At 43.9% G+C, this 17,257-nt stretch overlaps 1 protein-coding gene across 2 annotated transcripts in view; it reads right to left on the reverse strand.

Moving 5' to 3' along the window:
* Ephx4 (epoxide hydrolase 4) overlaps window positions 1–17,257 on the reverse strand; it is a 28,070-nt gene that overhangs the window by 1,853 nt on the left and 8,960 nt on the right. Inside the window, exons 3-6 of one of the 2 annotated variants that reach the window (XM_075943060.1) lie at window positions 16,338–16,495; window positions 12,746–12,874; window positions 9,401–9,504; window positions 1,464–1,612 (exon numbers count right to left, since the gene is read on the reverse strand). In XM_075943060.1, the coding sequence (XP_075799175.1) occupies window positions 1,464–1,612; window positions 9,401–9,504; window positions 12,746–12,874; window positions 16,338–16,495 (540 nt within the window). The remainder of the gene's footprint in view (window positions 1–1,463; window positions 1,613–9,400; window positions 9,505–12,745; window positions 12,875–16,337; window positions 16,496–17,257) is intronic. The other variant, XM_075943062.1, reaches the window with a different exon arrangement.

Consider the following 17,257-nt stretch of genomic DNA (forward strand, 5'->3'; position numbering starts at 1 on the left):
TGCACACCGTACATCACCATGCCTGGGTGCTACCATTGTTGCAGTTATCTTATTTTGTCTCTCTCCCTGCTTCTTTTCCCTTTTCCTGACTCTTTTGAGTTGGTAATCCACCCCACAAATCCTGGTTTAAAGTTACTGAAAATACTTCCATGCTCTTCTTGTCCTCTCAGTCCTGAGCTCCCGCCACATGGACCCTACTCGTTCTGCCATGTGGACCCGTGCTGCCACGTGGACTCATGCTGCCACGTGGACCCGTGCTGCCACGTGGACCCGTGCTGCCACGTGGACCCGTGCTGCCACGTGGACCCGTGCTGCCACGTGGACCCGTGCTGCCACGTGGGCCCGTGCTGCCATGTGGACCCGTGCTGCCACGTGGGCCCGTGCTGCCATGTGGACACATGCTGCCACGTGGACCCTGATTGTGCTACATAAAATCACATCCACTTCCCACACAGCATTAGTCCTCACCTTTTCTCTTTCTAGTCCCCTGGCCTTGGCCTGGACTTGGCTTCTTTGCTCAAGCATTGTCTCCTCACTTTTCACCTCTTTCTCCTTTTCAAAGCTTCTCTGTGTGTTTGTGACTTACATGGGTTCATTATGGCCATTGTTTATTTCATGTCTGTTTTCTCTACATGGGGCAAGATTTGTGAGCTCAGCGTCCTTGTCTTGTTTAACTCAACATTGCACCTTGAGTGTCCACAGCCAAGGACATAAAATGTTCTTAAAAATGTTTCCTGAGTGAATTAATACATGAGCATTGCAATATAATAAAAATGAATCTACTCAAAAGGAAAGAATAAGTGGATAGAATTATGGATAAAAAAAGCAATGACCACGTGGGAGATCTATTATATTATTCTCTATTTTTTCATGTTTTAAATTTTCTATGAGCAAGGCAGTAGTGTTGGTACACACCTGTAATTCCAGTACTTGGGAGGTAGAGGCAGGCGAATCTCTGTGAGTTCAAGGCCAGCCTAGTCTACAAAGCGAGTTCCAGGACAGCCAGGACTATTTCACAGAGAAACAGAATATTGTGTTTGGGGCTGGGGTGATGGCTCCGTAGTGGCCACACAAGTATAAGGCCCTGAGTTCAGGTCAACAAGTAGAATAACACCTGCAATCCCAGCGTTTCTACGTAGAGACCCTGGAAGCTCATGGCTCAGTTAGTCTGGGTTATGTAGCAGAAAACGAAGACTCGGCTTCCAACAAGGGAATAGAACGTGAAGACCGACCCCCCAAGGTTGTCTTCTCTCTGCCACATGGGCTCTGTAGAGTATGAGCACTATCACACACACACACACACACACACACACACACACACACAGAGAGAGAGAGAGAGAGAGAGAGAGAGAGAGAGAAGGTGCTGTATCTGGGGAATAAGAGGTACATTTAATTTAAAATAAAATAAATATTATCTCTTTAAATTGAACTATTTTACTTAACCCAAGAGAAATTATACTGACTTGAAAATGTTTCGATAATGATTAATTGGGCCACTCAGTGCCCCGGGCTGCGAAAAGACATAAATGTAGGCTTCCAGATCGTCCGCGGTCAGCCGACGTCCTCTCCTTCCGATGCCAGTGCTCCGGCTGGTGAACAGGTGCTTCAGAGCCTGGTTGAAGCCAAAAGAGAGGAATTTAAACTGAAGCTCTCACTTTAACGGGATCTGGGGCCGACAGTGTAGCTCAGTTGGTAGAGTACTCGGCCGGCGTGCACAAAAATGTGGCTCGATCCCTAGTACTGCTTACACCGAGCACGGTAGCCAGCACAAGCCTGTCACCCCAACATTTCAGTAGAGTCAAGAGGACCAGAGGCCAACGTCACCTTTTCTGTGTACGAGTGAGTCAAGGTCATCCTGGCTTTTATGCAGCCTTGTCTCAAAAAAAAAATGGGAGAGGTGTTATGGTAGTTAATGGGGGGATATGGTGGTTGATGGGGGATATGGTGGTTGTTTATATGAAGTGATAACTCCTAATTTTTGCTCCATCTCAAGGTTTCATTGTTTATATGGTGGTTGTTTATATGAAGTGACAACTCCTAATTTTTGCTCCATCTCAAGGTTTCATTCCCTATAGATGCATTTCACATTTCTGCTTTGTTAGGTTTTTATTCTAACTTTTCAATCTCTTTGTGAATATCATCCTCTTGAACAGTGTGCTATCTTGGTGCCTATTTACATTCTATGAGACCCTGCAAGGTAGTACACCTACCAAAATGCCTTCCTTACTATTCCAACTACTGCTTAGTGGCCAGGAAGGTCCTTCTTACAAAGTTGTTCAAGCCAGAGTAAGAAACACAGTTTATGTCACAACTTAGTTTATACCACAGTTCCCACCAGTTTCATAAGTGAATGAAGTGGAGTTTAAAGAAATAACTGTTAGTCATCACGTTTGCTGAAGTTTCCAAGTCGGCTTTGTCACACTCGTTCTTAAAGTCCTAACTGAAAGCTATTGAATTGCTTCAGTGACTCAGCTACATGTCAGGAGGAGCCATTGTATACCATCACTTCTGAGTGCACCATTGTATACCATCACTTCTGAGTGCACCATTGTATACCATCGCTTCTGAGTGCACCATTGTGTACCATCGCTTCTGAGTGCACCATTGTATACCATCGCTTCTGAGTGCACCATTGTGTACCATCGCTTCTGAGTGCACCATTGTGTACCATCGCTTCTGAGTGCACCATTGTGTACCATCGCTTCTGAGTGCACCATTGTGTACCATCGCTTCTGAGTGCACCATTGTGTACCATCGCTTCTGAGTGCACCATTGTGTACCATCGCTTCTGAGTGCACCATTGTGTACCATCGCTTCTGAGTGCACCATTGTGTACCATCGCTTCTGAGTGCACCATTGTGTACCATCGCTTCTGAGTGCACCATTGTGTACCATCGCTTCTGAGTGCACCATTGTGTACCATCGCTTCTGAGTGCACCATTGTGTACCATCGCTTCTGAGTGCACCATTGTGTACCATCGCTTCTGAGTGCACCATTGTGTACCATCGCTTCTGAGGGCACCATTGTGTACCATCGCTTCTGAGGGCACCATTGTGTACCATCGCTTCTGAGTGCACCATTGTGTACCATCGCTTCTGAGTGCACCATTGTGTACCATCGCTTCTGAGTGCACCATTGTGTACCATCGCTTCTGAGTGCACCATTGTGTACCATCGCTTCTGAGGGCACCATTGTGTACCATCGCTTCTGAGGGCACCATTGTGTACCATCGCTTCTGAGGGCACCATTGTGTACCATCGCTTCTGAGTGCACCATTGTGTACCATCGCTTCTGAGTGCACCATTGTGTACCATCGCTTCTGAGTGCACCATTGTGTACCATCGCTTCTGAGTGCACCATTGTGTACCATCGCTTCTGAGTGCACCATTGTGTACCATCGCTTCTGAGTGCACCATTGTGTACCATCGCTTCTGAGTGCACCATTGTGTACCATTGCTTCTGAGTGCACCATTGTGTACCATCGCTTCTGAGTGCACCATTGTGTACCATCGCTTCTGAGTGCACCATTGTGTACCATCGCTTCTGAGTGCACCATTGTGTACCATCGCTTCTGAGTGCACCATTGTATACCATCGCTTCTGAGTGCACCATTGTATACCATCGCTTCTGAGTGCACGGCAACTGACAGCCAGGGTCTGAGTCCCAGTCACACCTGGTAGAAGAAAACCGACTAACGCACGTCATTCTCTCACCTTCACATCCACCACGCACACAAATAATAACAATGGAGCCGTTTCTAATGTAAATCCTACACAAAAACATCCTTGCAAAAATGTGAGATGCCATTATATATGAGGTGATTAATCACATTATTTGAAAATGAGCAGGAAAACTCAATCCCCATAAATTGAGGACTTGTTGAATAAGTTCTAGTATAGTCACATGGTAGTGTACAAAGTGCTCTGAGCACCACAAGTAAAGATGGAGCCTGTCTCTGTGTTTCCCGGGAGTGATCGCTAGGCTACTACTGAGTGAGAAGAAGAACAAAATAAATGGAACACCATGGTACAAAATAGGGTCCATTGTCTACCACTGCTCACTGTGTAAGAAAAATAATCACTTTCTGTGATAAACTCACAAATAAAGCTTCTCTTGGCGAGAGTAAGGTAGATGCTAAAACAAAGACTTGCCCAGTCTCAAACTATATATTTCAGTGAACTTCTATATAGTTAGAATGCACCTTCTGAAGCCCTGGAGCTTCAACTAAGGTTTTACACTTCCTCTATCAATTGAATTTTTATGTACTTTCCTACCACACACACACACACACACACACACACACACACACACACAAGAACTGATGGAACTAGAAAAAAATCCCAATGAATGAGGTAACACCGACTCAAAAAGACAAACATCACATGTTCCCTCTTACTGGAGACTCCTAGCTCTAAATCATCAGATGTGAGTATATAGTAGCTAAGAAACCAGGAAAGTAAACAGGACCATTAGGGGGATTAGTTAGGATTGGGGGCTGGGAAGCAATAGAGGGGGAATAGCAGGCTAGAGGTGATCTGATAGGAAAATGGGAAAGGAGGTTTTCTTCAGGGGAGGGGGAGGGAGATGAATAAATTAACAATAAAGATGCAAAGAATCATACTATTAACTATTTACCTAAACAATAAAATCTATAATACATGTTACCCCGTGTATTATATACATGTAAATATAGACGTTTGCATATATATAAACATACACATATATTTAGATTTTGATTGACAATGCTTCCTCCAAGAGCCAAAGACCACCTCACAAAAATCCCAATACCAAACATGAGATGCCATTTTTTCAGTCTAAGAGATTCCCAAATCACTCAGGCTTTTGCTGTTGCCCTTGGTTGTTGCCCTTAGTGCAGAAGACACCAGATACTTCAGAAACATGGCGCAGAGACCCCTGAGCCTGACCTGAACTGGATTCTCCCTCCCTGAGATGCAGCTTTCATGGTCCCAGCAGGCACCACACAGATGTTCTACCCAGCTGTGGCATGTAAACCACATTAAGGATTGGTATGTCACGATGGGTGCAACGATGGCACACACACCTTGGTGGTAACCAACTGCTCTCTAATCGGACTTAAGACCTGTTCGACAACTGGAAACCTAGTTAACTATTCAGTTAAGCTAGTGAAGTCATGGTTTTTGAAGGAGGATCTACAACTTCTAATTTACTAAACCAGCATAATCCCTAACAACAATGCATCAATGTTTGTCCTTATACCCACAGGTAAGTATATACAGTCTTCATGCTTCATCATGCAACAGACAGAGGCCACTTCAGAACATCACAACCAATCAAAATGCAGAGTTATGGAGCCCAGTCCCAGGGGATACATCTACAAAGTATGTCCACATCCAAGGCTCAGGGAACATTGTCAAAGAGGAGGCAGAAAGACTGTAAGAGCCGGAGGGTCAGGGAGTTTGCTGTGAGGTTGTGTTTTCTAGTAACACAGAAGCTACACACAATGTCTCACCAACGTGACTGCTTTAACATGAGCTGAACAAGGATGACACCAATGGCTGTGCCAGCTGGTAAGGGAAAAGCCCACAAGACCTCACCCCACTCAAAGAACTCCAGGCAACTGAGGAGAGCTGGGAGTGAGAGGAATGGTTCTTCCCTAGAAAAGAGCACACCAATGGTTGTCCAGCGCCAAATGGTCAGCCCCACAGACACACATACAGTAACATTATGTGGAATGAGTAGGTTATAGTTAGCAAGATAGATGTATGTACATACATGGTAGTGAAAAGGAGACCAAACATTTCAAGGAGTGGGGAGAGGCATACAGAGGGAGTGAAGTGAGGAAGGAAGGGAGAAATGCTATATTAATTAAGTTATCTCAAAAAAAACCCCCACACACCTTAGTTGAAATTAGAAAAACAGTTAACTTATATCCTCTTTGCAAGTGGCATGTTCTTTCTTCTCAATTCCATCCTTCCTCGTGGCCTTATCCTTTCTTGATCTCCTTTCTGGATGATTCACAACATTGACATTTACAACTGTTTACATAGAAATGTGTGCATTGTAGGCTAGGTTATAGTTTACAAAAATATATAAACAAATTAAATGGTCTCCTATGAGAGAGGGAGGGAGCAGGGTGGATGGACAGACAGACAAGCAAGACTGTTCTGAATGTGCTTTGTCTAAGCCCTAACATGGAACAATACAAATGTTCTATATAATGTCAGAGAAGTTAGTTAAAATCCTGTCTTAAGTTTGCTTTAGAATGCGAGCAAGATTTCATGAGTTGTTTCTTCTTTCTAAACACTATAAAAAAATTCTGTCTGATAAAAGTATCTAGAAACCTGAAGTGGGAAGTCTTCTGTATATGCATTGCTTTTATTGGTTGATGAATAATGCTGTTTGGGCCAATGGCTTAGCTGAGTAAAGCAGGTGGGAAATCTGAAGAGAGAGAGAGGAGAGAGAGAGAGAGAGAGAGAGAGAGAGAGAGAGAGAGAGAGAGAGAGAGAGGAGTCAAAGAGACGCCATGCAGCTGCCAAAGGAGAAAGATGCCAGAACAGCCTTGTGATGATACACAGAATAATAGAAATGGGTTAATTTAAGATAAAGGAGTTAGCTAGAAATACTCCTGAGTTGTTGGCCAAACAGTATTGCAGTTAATATAGTTTCTGTGTGATTATTCGAGTCTGGTAGGCTGGGAAATGAACAAGCAATCTCTGCTTACAGAAACCCCATAAAATGATCACCTTGACATCCAAACTGTGGTCTGAAATACCACCTCCCACTAGATAGAATAACAGTTTCTTAGGTAGACGGATGATTCCATACTGGGACAGGAAGTAACAGACTCCTAAGTTAAATATCAACTATCATCATTTTAAGTGATTATATAACAGAGACACAGGAACCAAGATTTGGGGACTCCCACTTGCCTTCTATGGAATAATATGGACCTCAGAAATAACAATGACTGGTAGTTATCGGCATGTCAAATATATACTCATGGCATGGAACAAGATGTGAAAAGTTCCAGTTGATAAAAACAGAAAGAATGACAGAATTAGAAAATTATCATTTTGCATACTGTACTGAAATAATAAAACTACATGATCAATAGCAACATAAATTTGGCAGAGTGCCAGGAAGTTGTGGAGACAACTAAATATAACAGGTTTGGCTGAGAGGATGTACAAGGAAATGTATAGTACTGCCTTTTGAAAATCCCTATCAAATTAAAATCCAATATAACTAAGCCTCAGATCAGCCAGCGTCTATAAAGTAGGAAAAACCAGGGCTATAGGGTCAAGTGGGACAGCATATGGAAGCAGCTAGGAAATCCCAACTAGGCATCCTCCCTCAGGGCGAGCAACCTAATTGCTTCAACTTCAAGTTTGCTTGTTAGTTTATTAAGATAGGGTCTGACCGGACTGGCACTCACTGTGTGGACCAGGCAGGACTCAGATTTGTGGTGGTCTTAACTGCCTCTGCCCTCTGCCGCCCTCTGCCCGCCACATTCCCACCTCAGCCTTTGCCTTCTGAGTGCTCGGATTACAGGTGTGTGCCACCATCCCCATTAAGAGAAAAGCAAAGAAACAAGGAACTTGAAACAATTTTAAAAGTCATAGGCTGGATATGTTGGCCAGACCCTGTCGTCCCAGCTACCAAGGAGGACGAAGATTTCTTGAACCCCAAAATTTAAAAACAGCCTGGGAAATATAGTGAATCTCTTAAAAAATAAAAGGAAGAAGGTAAAGGGAAGCAGAGGGGAGGGAAGAGAAGAGGGAAGAAAAGCAAACAAATCAACATAACAACTAAATACAATACCTGTGGCCATTATTTGGTTCAGACAATTTGAACACATATTACACGACATTGAGGGGTTCCTATTTATTTGGCTAGGTTTGATAGTGGTATCAGAGTTGTGTATTTTCAAAGGCCCTGATTGGCTGTGGTGCATTCAGTAGTTAGATGTATTTAGCATTTTCAAAGCTTTGAGGTAATTGGGTTCATTCTCCAGAACCTCGCTCAACCTCAGCAAAGGTCCCTCGCTTGTCAAAGTTATACATGGGATTATCTCCAGTCATCTTATTATTACTTTAAAAAAATTTCCCCAACAGCTAACACTGTTTGAGACACCAGAGAAGCATTCCACAAGCTCCTAAGACACCTGAGTATATGGTCCACTAGCTCCTGGGAGCAATATCCAGTATTTCTCTGTGTGTGGGTTTCCTTCCTTTCTAGGGTTTCCATTTCTGCTGCTGTCAAGCTCTCTCTCTTGAGTGCCTTCTCTGTCAGAGGTGGAGAGATGCTCACCTATAATGAAGGACTGGGACTTGAGCAGATTCCCTAAAAGGCTTACAGAGGGACGGGCCATGCTGGTAACAAAAGTATAACCAGCTTCTCCTTCATCTTCCCAACTGGATACAAAAGCCTGGTGGCTTAAAACAAAGGCCTCGAGGACTTTTCTCACACTGGTAGGCCCCTGATGGACTGTCTCCATAAGTTCATGGCCACATCAGCACACGCTTACACAACCATTGTGGGCCAATTAGCTATCCTGTCTTTCTTCTTCAGACTGACCAACCCTAAATCGGGGGAGGAAGACCTTTCAGAGACTTAAAAGCCCCAGTGTTCAAGAAGGAGACTGAGTTCTTGGTTTCCCCATTGTCGTTTTACTGTGTGTTTCCTCATGTCTAATAAATGTCTTTCTTCAGCTGCTGGTTCTCTGCTCTTGTTTGCTGAGTTTGAGATTTCTCTGCTGATATTCCTCTTGTTCAAGATTTTTTTCCTGCCTTTTCATTCTTTAACTGGTGGAGAAAACAAGCAGATGAAGACTCCTAGACAGGAGCAATACAAGTTCCTGTGCAGTTGACAGCCTGGCGTCCAAACACAACCATAGAGATACAGAGATAAGGAAGCCTGAGAGAAAGTCCTTAAACCTACTGTGTGGTTTAACTGAGAATGGTCCCATAGACTCGTATGTTGGAATCTTGGTTCCCAGTTGGAGGGTCTGATTTTGGAAGGATTAGGAGCTAAGGCCTTGTTATTGTTGGAGTAGGTTATCTCTATGAGGTGGGTTGTAAGGTCTCAAAGCCCATACCAGGCCCAGTCTCTCTTTCTCTTCCTACAGATAAGACCTCTCAGCTACCTCTGGCACCATGCCTGCCTGCCTATCTACCACGATGTTCTCTGCCACGATGAAAACGGACTGAGTCTCTGAAACTAAAAGAACCCCCAATTCATTGCTGTCTTTCATAAATCGCCTTGGTCATGGTGTCCCTTCTCGGCAATAGAACAGTAAGTAACTAAAACATCTAATAATTAACATTTTAATTTCGTTTTTCATTCTTAAATATTAATTTTCATTAAAATGCTTGTCAAAAATAATAATGATAATAATAAAGTATTTGCTTGACTTACCTTGAAATCATTAATCGAGAACATAAATTCTGGGAACCATGGTATTTGGAAGAAGTAATAAAAGCTAGATCTGAGCAGCTGGGCGGGGTGCCGCAGTATGTAGTCTGAAATTAAAGTACAGGTTAGACATCATCCAGGAGCTGGAAATTAGTTACTACTGAGGGAACATCTTACACCAACTTCACTTTTTAGGCAATCCCATTAAAGAAAGCATGGCTTTGAGTACACCCTTGCTCTTTTATTTTGGTTGGTATTTCCAGTGTATAGAAAATGTGTACTCCTTAAACAAAAAGGAAGTTCCTCCCTAAGAAGCTTTCACTCAGCAGGGAGGCGGGACTATGCTGCTTGACCTCCGAGGTCATGATCCCACACCTAACAATTTGCTTAGGAATCTATGGTGATGCAGTGTCCCATTATTTAAAGGAGTTTTCTTCTAGACAGATTCAGACTGAAGTCTTTATTTCTGACCTTCAATAGGAACTGGATCATTTCCTACACCTTTATTCATGTATCTAGAAAATTACTCAATCAATGACAGTTTTTGAATCAACTGTAAGTCAGGGATTTATCAGGGAACAAACAGATGGGGGGGGTCTTCTGCAGAGAAAACATCTTAAAATTGCACCACGGTCAGTGGTGCAGGTGGTGCGAGGCCCAAAGTGTGCCCCTCAAAATGGCAGCGCTGGTGACAATGTCCTACACAGAAGGGCTTTGGCTTGGTAAACAGAAGGATTGTTATTGGGTAAAGAGAAGACTGTTATATTTTTGGTTGTGAGCCTTGCCTTTAAAGGCTGAGCCTTCTCTAGAGGCAGGCGGATCTCTGTGAGTTCAAGGCCAGCCTAGCCTACAGAGTGAGTTCCAGGACAGGCTCCACAGTTTCAGAGAAACCCAGCCTTGAAAAACAAAACGAAAGATTGAAATCAGGGATCTGTTTACCAGGAACTCCCCTTCATCTGCCCCCAAAGATCAACTTCCCTGGGCAAGGGCATCCAGCTCCCCGTCAATCCAAACAGGCCAATCAGCTCAAAGACCACCTGCCAACACACACTGTCATATAAAGCCTGCTTGGTTTGTGACATTTTTTCTTCTCTCTGTCCACCCCCCCCACACACACCCCAGAGATAGCCTTGAAAGTTTGGTCCCCAATAAACCTTTCTTTTTGCCCTCGGAGTGGTCCAGTCTGGTGATTTCTCTGTGCCCTTGCTAATACTTAGCAGAGCGCTTTGTCTAATGTGCACATGGCTCTGGGTTCAAACCCCAGCCCTGCACAGCGTAGGGCAAACAGAACAAGGTAACAAGAGCGATAGCGGGAGAGGGTGGGGAGATCAAGGGACGTGGCTAGAGGAGGCTCTCAACGTGGCCTGTGGCAAGCAGGCTTCGTGGTGAGAGGGAGCCAGCTTTGCAAAAATCTAGCACGGGCATCCAGGAACAGCCAAATGGGTCCTGGGGTTGACATCTGCAAGAAGCAGAAAGAAGGCGTGGCTGGTGTACATGGGGAGGAGGAGCCTGATTTGGTAGGCTTGGCAAGGGAAGAGCTTGGCAAGACACTGAAGACAATCAGGAGGCGCTGACCACAGGAATGGGGAGTGTTTACCTGACCTGGTACTGTGCTCCATCTTGCTACGGAGGTGTGATTTTATTTCTCATTTTGTAACTATACTCACGTGTCTGGGAGTCTTAGGAACATCGTTTGATGGTAACGGTACTACTGCTATGCTACCTTTTTTTGTGAAGGTGGAACTTTTTTCACTTAAATCAAGAGAAATCAATTTAACTGATTAACTGACCAGTTTAACTGGAAAACAAATCCAGGCATATTGTCTGCAAATGCTTGGTGGTGTTGTAAGAAACATCAAATATGAGTCTTTCCTATTAAACACGATAAAACTTGTGTTTAGAACAAGATCCCCACGCACACCCTAAAATCCATTTATGAGTGAGTACATATATTTGTCTTTCTTGCTCAGCCTTGATACAAGTGTGTGTGTGTGTCGGGGGGGGGGGTGGTCCTTGGTCCTGCCTCAACTTGTTATGGCCAACTTCCCTGACTCCCCAAGGGAGGCCTTACCCCCTCTGAGGAGTGGGTGGGTGGGATGGGAAGAGGTGGGAGGTAAGAGAATGGGCGGGGGAACTAGGGTTCGTATGTAAAATGAAAAAATTTAAATAAAGAAATAAACAAAAAGGAAAAAGAAGAGGGGGCCATGAATTTGGGAGTGGGAGTGGACATGGACCAGTGAAAGAAGACAGGGTGCTGGCAAATTTTTGTGTGCCCAGATTTCTTCTCTCTCTTCTGCTCTAGGAACATATTGCAACAGACTGGAGGCAGACGCAGAGAGCCAGCTGTTTTCTGTTATGCCAGAATTAAAAGATTTGTAAAATTTGAAACAACATTCTTTTCACTAATTCTTGTTTAGTGTATTAGTCCTTTTGTATAGTCTACTTAGTTTTCATCAAATTGCAGTGTTTATGTGAATCTGCAATAAATTTTTAAAACTAATGGATATATAAATATATTTTAATTATCCCAGTTTTAAGTTCCTAAGTAGTAACCACTTATAGATATAACAGGTAAACAGAGTCTCCCCGAGGTCTTTAATAATTTTAAGAGAATAAAGAAGTCCTGAGGTCAGGAGGTCAAACCGTTGAGAATTAGAAATAGATTTGCGTCCAACAGCTAAAGCACCCAGGAAAGAGGAGAATTTCTTTTTGCCAGGATGTGTGACTTTCAAAGCACTGCCAACATTTCCTCCCTTAGTCCTCTCCAAGTTAAGTGAAATGGTGTTCAAAAAATTAGGAAATTATACAAGAAAATAAGAAGCTAAATTTTCTTACATTTTTTCCCAGGAAAGTTTAAAGCAAAGTATTAGGCTGGCCTTGTAGTTCAGTGATAGAGTGCCTCACTAGCAATTGTAGAGACCTGGGCTTGATTTCCCCCCACGCACAATCACACACACACACACACACACACACACACACGCACGCACGCACACACAGACACATGTCAGACCTGGGCTTAGGTCAGCCTGGGCTACAATGTAAGGCCCTGTCTGAAAAACCAAACAAATAAATTAATGTATCTGCCATCATGTATCATGTGCCATCTCGGCTTAGTTGGTTCACTTTATTTATCTAGCGATTGATTTATTTATTACCTATCTTTGAGGCAGAGTCTCACTGTGTAGCTCAAGCTGGCCTTGAACTCTCTGTCCTCCTGCCTCAGACTTCCAAGGGCTGAGATTACAGATGGGAACCACCATGCCCAGGCTTCACTCCACCATTAAAAGATTATGCTAACCAAACTTTGCTGTTTTTAATCCAAAACGTCAGGGGTGATAGGGAACTCACCTGTAAATACGCTCGGGTGTGGGAAGTTAATGACAATGAGCTTCATTATCATCTCAGGGTAACAGATGGCAATCAGCCAGGCAATCATGCCTCCCCAGTCATGGCCAATCAGGACACATTTGCTATACCCTGGGACCAAGAAAAGCATGCTGACATCACAGTAAAGAAAGAAGTGGTGACATTGCTATCTCCCATAAGAGTTACATTCCTGAGATCATGCTTACCTTATCTCACCCAATATCCCTACAAGTTATACACTTTAAAAAGTGTGTGTGTGTGTGTGTGTGTGTGTGTGTGTGTGTGTGCGTGCATGCATGTGCCCACACTTATAATTCCAGTATGTTTGGATATCAGAAGCAGGTGTCCAAGGCCATACTGTTTCAAGAACTAAAATAAGGAGCTACTGAGCCCAGTAATTCCAAAACTTGTTTGTACATTAGATGCCAGTCCGAGTGCTGAGAACACGTGACTGAGTGTTCCAAGTGGGACTTTTATGTCAACCCGTCCGCACCACAGCTCAGGAAGCATCAAGGGAGAGGGAGTGAAAGAATGACGCGGGAGGACGGAGAAAGGAACCTTGCAATACCATCTTCTAGACACGACGAGGCAGCTGCTGCGCCTGCGCACTGTCCGGCCAGCAAACTTACTGTAGAACGGAGAGTGGCTCCCGGGGCTCTACCCCTCCTGAGCTGCTGGCAAGCAAGGGCGCTGAAGCAGGACTGGCTGAGGGCAAAGAATGGCTTCTGGGACTGGGGCCACTTTTCTTTTAGGGCTGTGACTGCTGTTAGGTTGCCCGTGCTTTGGGCGCTGGGCCCCACACCATGTGCAGACGTCAGTGCTAATTGGACTTAGTGTGTTTAAAAAAAATAGAATTAATGAGGAGGACATGAAAAAAGGAAATGTGATGTGCCAGAGGGAGTTAGAGGGGGAAAAAAGCATTCTTAAGAAATCTGAAATAGGGGGCTGGAGAGATGGCTCAGTGGTTAAGAGCATTGCCTGCTCTTCCAAGGGTCCTGAGTTAAATTCCCGGCAACCACATGGTGGCTCACAGCTATATGTAAAGAGGTCTGGTTCCCTCTTCTGGCCTGCAGACATGCACACAGACAGAATATTGTATACATAATAAATAAATAAATCTTTAAAAAAAAAGAAATCTGAAATAGTTGCGTTTTGGTTTTATGGACCTGTGTCCGGAAGCTGTGGTAGAGACCGCACGTAAGTAGGTCATAAATAGGATTATTTGGGGTAGAGTTTCAATGTTAGCTGTCTTAGTGATACAGCGCATGTTTTATATTATTAATATACTACTCTTTTTATTGCTGTTTTAGAGTGTCCTTCCTCTAACCATTTACTATAAAACAGTATGTTGTGGTTTGCCAGCAAGAATGCCATACACCTTTCTTGCTTGCTAATCTTGATTGTACGGAGGCCACAGTCAAGGACTGATGGATGCTGCCTGGCCTTGTGTAAGCACACGGTGAAATCGGCATAACGACAGGCTTGCTTAATGATGCGTTCCTCAGAGCAGAGTCTGTCATTAAGCGACAAGGTAATCATAATGATGATGTGAGTTAGGCTTAGGGTATTGATTACGAGAGATCCCTACAGGCTTTCCTTTGTGCATATGGATAAGACTCCTCTGTAATTCCTTTCTGGCATTTCTCACCATGACTTAAGTAACACACATATGCACACACACTTGCAAACATCACCCCCCAACACACACACATACACACAGTCTTCTCGTTTCTATTATCGATTTGGCTATAGGGCTTTGTGATCACCAATTTAGGCCTATTCTAACTGAATTATTGGCATATCTGAATGAAGCATATATACTTAAAATCAATGCCAGAATCTGTGTAATTATGTCAGATTCAGAAAAAATAAAAACTAAACTAAACAATAACAACAACAACAACAAACCCACTGCTGAAGGCGCTCAGGTTCCATCCACCCATCCCTCTAGAATTGCTGACCGGATCTATAATTTAATTATATCATGATACTCTTACCGTCTTGATTTAGTGATGCCCCCCCCCCGTGTTATTTTAACACACTAAGGGCTGGGCCAACGAGCTGACTCAGCAGAGAAGGGCACTTGCTGCCAAGCCTGAGGACCAGAGTTTGGCCCCCAAAACCCACGTGGTGGAAGGAGATGATGGAGAATTGCGTCTTAGGTGTTGTCTGACCTCCACAACCATGTGTCCCTCTCAATATAAATGTAAATAAGCACACGAAAGGCAGCATGTGGTTGTTTTGTTTTAGTCAAAGTGAAGTCTGTAGATTGGATGGTTATTTTACAAGAAATACACTGTGTGCCCCTTTGATGTTGACTGGCTTTGGTCCTTTGGTAGCTGTATGACTTGACCTTTTGTTCAGGTGACCCTGTGACTTGCTTTGCCTTGTGGGCTGTCAGCCAAAACTTGAGCTGCACCACGTGGCTGGGCTCAGCCTCTTACCAGCTCTGCTGTCACCAGAAGACCCCGTCTGCTCCTATCTCCTTGGCTTGGGCCCAGCTCAACTCATACAGAGAAGCGAACGGGTCCCGTGTGGACTCCCACCCACGGTCCCGTGTGGACCCACACCCAGGCTGTAGAAGCCTGGAGAACCCTGATCATAGGAATACATGGCATGGCTGTCTTTCCCAGAGTTTGGGGCAGGGGTTCTCACACAGGATTGCTGTAGTTGACAGATACAAGAGAGACCATGTAAGTGCCTCTGCATCTTATAATGAATATCTAGGTATATGCTCTGAAGAAAGAAACTTTCTGAGCATAATTTTCTTTAAGTGATAAACAGTATGTCTTTATCTATTTTTGTCCCAGTCCAATGGGATTACCCTCCCCTTATTCTCCCTGAAAAAGAGAGGAAATGTTTGTCTGTTGGTCTGTGGTTCTCTGTTCTCAATATACCAGGGATGGAACCCAGCACCTTGGGCATGCTAACCAGGCAGCCTATCACTGAACAATAGCTGTAGCCATAAGCAAGGTCTGTTTTTAAACACAGGTCTGAAAGTCATTCTTAGCTGAATGCTCAGGGTACAGGAATTTAAGTTCCTCACACAAACAGTGTGTGCTGCATACTCAGAATTATGTGGCCAGGACATTGATAATTTATATCTAGGTTAGCTAGATATAGAACATCCTCCCGAGAAAATACGTGGTCAGTTCACAGTTTATTCAGTACTGAAAGAGTTAATGATGATACTGTGGAGATGGCTGGGTAATGAAGAGTACCTGCTGTTCTTGCAGAAGGCCCAGGTTCTGTTCCCAGCCCCAGAACAGCTCACAACCACCCTAATCCCAGTCCCGGGGATCTGGTGCCCTCTTCTGGCCTCTCCAGGCATGCACATGGTGTACGTACATGCTAAATTGGGACTAGAGAGATGACTTAGGCTTAGGGGTGCGTATTGTCCCATCAGAAGGCTAGAATGTGGATCCCAGTGTGTAGAGCAGGCTCACAGACATCTGTGACTTCCAAAGATTCCAGTGCCTTCTTCTGGACTCTGCAGGTCCCTACGTACACATGTGTGCATACACCCACGCAGACACAGAAACACACATAAGTAATATTCAAAAGGCTAACCTACCTAAAGAGTCTAAAATATCCTTTATGTCTGCAATTAGACAGTCCAGTTTATAACTCTCTTGATGAGTAGGTGCGTCTGACTCTCCATATCCTCTCAAATCCAGTGCAACGACTCTGTACTCACTTTTAAATTCTCTCAGTTGATGGCGCCAAGAATACCTAGGGGGAAAAGAAACGTTAAGAACGTGGACCTAGGGAGCTCTGCGGGTAAAGACTGACTGACTCACTGAGCTGGACCCTGAGAACGAACTCCATTCCCACAGCTTCTCCTCTCCCTCCATGCGTGTGCCATGTCACATACATGCACACGCACAAAAATAAATAAACGTCGACTAATAGTAAGAGCAACATTATCAGAGCACTGAGAGAGGCGCTAATGCAGGAATTCTGATTGGTCAGCACAATGACACTTTGTCTCAAAACGGTTCTGATTGGCCAGCATAATGACACCCTATCTCAAAATCATTCTAATTGGTCAACATAGTGATACCCTGTCTCAAAGCCGTTCTGATTGGTCATTATAATGATACTCTGTCTCAAGACTGTTCTGATTGGTCAGCATAGTGACACCCTGTCTCAAAACCATTCTGATTGGTCAGCATGACACTCTGTCTCAAAACCAATCAACAAACAAGAACAGTAAAGACTTCCTAAGGGGAAAAGAGTCAGAAATGATTCTTTAAAAAACTATGTAGGGGCTGGAAAGCTAGCTCAGTGATGAAAAGCTCTGGCTGCCATTCCAGAAGACCTGGGTATTATTCCCAGCACCCACAGGGTGGCTTGTCACTATTCATAATTTCATTTCTAGAGGATCTAATGCCTACTTCTGCCTTCTGTGGACACTGAAAGCCCATATTTCACTAATATATACCTACATACATAAAATTGAATAAATAAAAATTTTAAGGAAGTTCAGTCATC

This window comes from Microtus pennsylvanicus, chromosome 12 (genome assembly GCF_037038515.1).
Source record: "Microtus pennsylvanicus isolate mMicPen1 chromosome 12, mMicPen1.hap1, whole genome shotgun sequence".
Classification (NCBI taxonomy): domain Eukaryota; kingdom Metazoa; phylum Chordata; class Mammalia; order Rodentia; family Cricetidae; genus Microtus; species Microtus pennsylvanicus.